Genomic DNA, 3,563 nt, shown 5'->3' with positions numbered 1-3,563 from the left:
TCAATGTAACCTCACTGAATGGGAGGTTACATCCCTCTATAAAAAAGCATTCAACGTTGATAGTGTTCTAAGTTGAGGAGTTTGTATACAAGATCATCAACTACATTTTCCATTTTCAACCTTCGCATGCCCTGGATGACATTTCGACTTTAATTTAAGAGTTTACAGAGCATGTTCACGAGTTACATTTTTCTTCTCGCATGCCACGCTCTATACCTTTTGTTATCCTTTCTGAAGCCAGCAAACTTCGCTTAAATTTTGGAAGTTCACGTTGAGGTTGTTCCAAGTTCATGAACACATCCAACTTCCGGTGCAACCGCGGTTTGTCTAAGCTGAATAAGCTTCTTTGGAAAATTTTATGGATCTTTTGTTTGCTAGGTTACAGCATAATTTGCATTTTTCCATTTTCTTGACTGCAATTAATAACGCGACATGCCTGTGTTATCCGCCAGGTGTAAGAACGTTAATTTCCTTCTTCAGTTAAATCGGTTAAATCTGAATCATAAAATTGTAAAATTAAAGCAAACTTTGAATACAATTTTTATGACTGTGCTTTTTATGATTCGCACGCGATGTCGCATAAAAACACAATCTTGAGTAGCATTTAAAAAAGATATTTTTTTTATCGTGCATCTAGTTGTTGATCAAAAAATCAAAGCAATCATAAAAAAAATTCTTTCATCAGTTTTTATGCGATTGAAATAAAATATGAATACGGGTGTAGCATTCTTTAAATAAAACAATGGAGTGCTGCATTCCTAGTTGTGAATCGGAATCGACGAGCTTTGTCGGCTTTCCCAGGAAGAAAGAATTCGAGCAGCGATGGGCCGAGGCAATTCGACTCGGAACCGGATACTCGTTCGATCAGCTGTCTACGAAATCGGAAGCCTTAGGGCGGCTACTATGCGGGGATCATTTCGCCGATCCGGCAGATTCCGGTTATCAGGAACCGAGCAAATTTGTCAATAGGTAAGTCTGCTATTTTTTACTTTTTTTTTATTTAAAAAAATAACTTTCGGTTTTTCAAGTGACGGACAACCCATTAAACTGATCAGTTGTCGATTCTGTCAGCATATCGAACCGGAAAACAATATGCTTCCGTTAATCGGAGCCGAAAGCCAGTGGTGGCTGACGATTATACGGGGCATGAAAATTGACGTTAAGGCTAAGGATTTTGCTAGAGCTATTTGCTTTGAATGCTTGGTGAAATTGGATCTACTTCGGACATTACGAAAATACTTTCTCGTTGCCGAGAGCAAGTTTCAAAGTATGACTTCAGAATCAGGAAAGCTTGGTTGGCAAGATCAGAATAATTTCATAAAACTGGAAGTTACATTGCTGGAGCACAATTATTTTGAAGAAGAAAGAATTGATGAAGAGTTTGTTACTACGGAGCAAGAACCAGCTGTCGAGGATCACGAAGAACAAACTGAAACCTTAGAAAAGGTCGTTCCGGAAAAAGAAATTACGATTCCACGGAAAAGGGGAAGACCTCCTAAAAATGAAAAAGTTGAACCTGTTAAACCTTACGAAGAGGATCACGAAGAACAAACCAAAACCATAGAAAAGGTCGTTCCGAAAAAAGAAAATAAGATTCCACGGAAAAGGGGAAGACGTCCTAAAACCGAAAAAGTTAGACCTGTAAAACGAAAGTTCAAACCTTACGAAGAGCGAATCGGTTCGATTCGGGCAAAAACGTGTTATATATGTAAACCCAAGACTCTCCAGACTGACAACGAGCACCTGTTGGCTCATCTGACGCAAGAACACGCTGCCCAGGTAGACTACCGGTGTGATGAATGCGAGGATAAAACTTTTTACACGGTTATGAACTTTAATGTGCATCTCAGTTATCACGACCCAGAACGACCCTTAAAATGTAGTTTCTGTACCATCCGATATTGCACACGCAGTAATGTGCTGCAGCACGAAAACAAAGAGCACGGGACCAATCATCGGGTGGTGAAATCAGCTACGAAAAGGCGAACCAAGGGCCAATGTGAAGTTTGTGGTCAACTGTTTCCGAGTGCTGCCAGCGCCATGCAGCATAAACTCCAAGAGCACGACAAGTTGAGAGTTATAGAATGCAAAATTTGTCAGAAGCTCTTTGGGAACCAGGGCAATCTGGCGAGACACATGCTTCAGCACTCCAACGAAAACCCTTACAAATGCGAACAGTGTGGGATGGAGTTTAGAGTATTTATGTTTGATTATTTTATCTGAGAGAATTATAATTGAGATTTATTTTTTCACAGATCGTCACAGACATGAAAAGGCATGTTCTATTTGAACATGAAGGAATTGAGGCCTGGCACTGCAATCAATGTGATCTTTCTTTGCCTGATAGGAATGCATATACTAAACATCGAATTGAAGTCCATCGAAATCGCAATCCGAACCCAGGACCAAAAAATGCATATCTATTCCGATGTAAACTTTGCTCAGAAACGCCAAACAACAAGTTTGAACTTATAAGTCACATTAGGTCGGCTCATTCGAAAGAGGAATATCCAATGCTCCAGTGTCCAAAATGTCCCCAAAAATGTTTGACATCACAGCTTCTGGCCAGCCACAAATATCACGTTCATCAGGGGGACGAATCGAAACGTGTCTGTGTAGTGTGTGGTGCCTCTTTCAGAAACATGCAACTGCTGAACAGGCATTTGTCTGTTAAACACGGAGCCGAAAAAAAGTACCGGTGCAAGGTTTGCGACCGCCGGTTCAGCTGTCCTGCGAACATGCATCGGCATATGAACATTCACGAGAAGGTGCGCAAGTATGAGTGCCAGTTTTGTGATCGACGGTTCAGTCAGAAAAGTGGCCTGGCTAATCATACCAGGAATATACATACCGGTGAAAAAGCGTTCAAGTGCGGCATATGTGGCGAAGGATTTAAGGAGAGTTCGACATTTTATCGGCACAGAGTACGGTGTGAAGAAGCGAACGAGTCTTCGAAATAATTTTGGGGGCATTATGAATGGAAGGAATTGTTAGCTTCAAAGAAGAACCTATGAACTATGAATCAGAGAAAAATAAATACATGGATTATTAAAATATTAAATATAACACGTCTTCTTTTGTATTATTATAGGGGCTTTTTTTTAATGTAACTCGTTTGAAAACATGATTTTTTTACCGGCGAGCCCAGTCTAGTTTTTTTTTTTTTTTTTATTAAACTCCACACTATTTCCTAATAGGCACACTCGGTTATAAACCATAAAAGCGCCGGGCATCACTTAAAACTAAAAATAATAATAACAATACTTAAACATTAGGCAACAAATTTGCTAAAAGCGGCCGGGTTTCAATAAGCTTTGCTAGTACTGCAGTCAAAATGGGTTTCAGCTGAACCAACATATCCGTCCAGTGTTCGTCTAGGTTAAATATCAAAGAGATAAGGATGATGAGATCTGTAACCGTCCTTTCGTGGTTATCGGGTGGCACCGTCAACTGCTTCGGTCTCGCTTTCAGCGTCGGCGTCGGTGTCGGCGTCGGCTTCGGTACTCCTGTACCTGATGTGTTTCGGGAAGAGTGTGGTTGCTCGAAGTGTTTCTGGTTTGCTG

At 40.6% G+C, this 3,563-nt stretch overlaps 1 protein-coding gene across 1 annotated transcript; it reads left to right on the top strand.

Annotated features, from left to right (window-relative positions):
- The first annotated feature begins 616 nt into the window (after positions 1-616).
- LOC129754687 (zinc finger protein 714-like) lies at positions 617-3,039 on the top strand. The gene is made up of 3 exons (XM_055750888.1): positions 617-969; positions 1,029-2,196; positions 2,256-3,039. Exons 1-3 carry the CDS (start codon positions 743-745, stop codon positions 2,958-2,960), a joined length of 2,100 nt encoding a protein of 699 aa, XP_055606863.1. The 5' UTR covers positions 617-742; the 3' UTR covers positions 2,961-3,039.
- The last annotated feature ends 524 nt before the right edge of the window (positions 3,040-3,563 follow it).

This window comes from Uranotaenia lowii, chromosome 3 (assembly GCF_029784155.1).
Source record: "Uranotaenia lowii strain MFRU-FL chromosome 3, ASM2978415v1, whole genome shotgun sequence".
Classification (NCBI taxonomy): Eukaryota; Metazoa; Arthropoda; class Insecta; order Diptera; family Culicidae; genus Uranotaenia; species Uranotaenia lowii.
The sequence above is the reverse complement of the archived record's forward strand: the minus strand, read 5'-3'. Positions and strand labels throughout refer to the sequence as shown.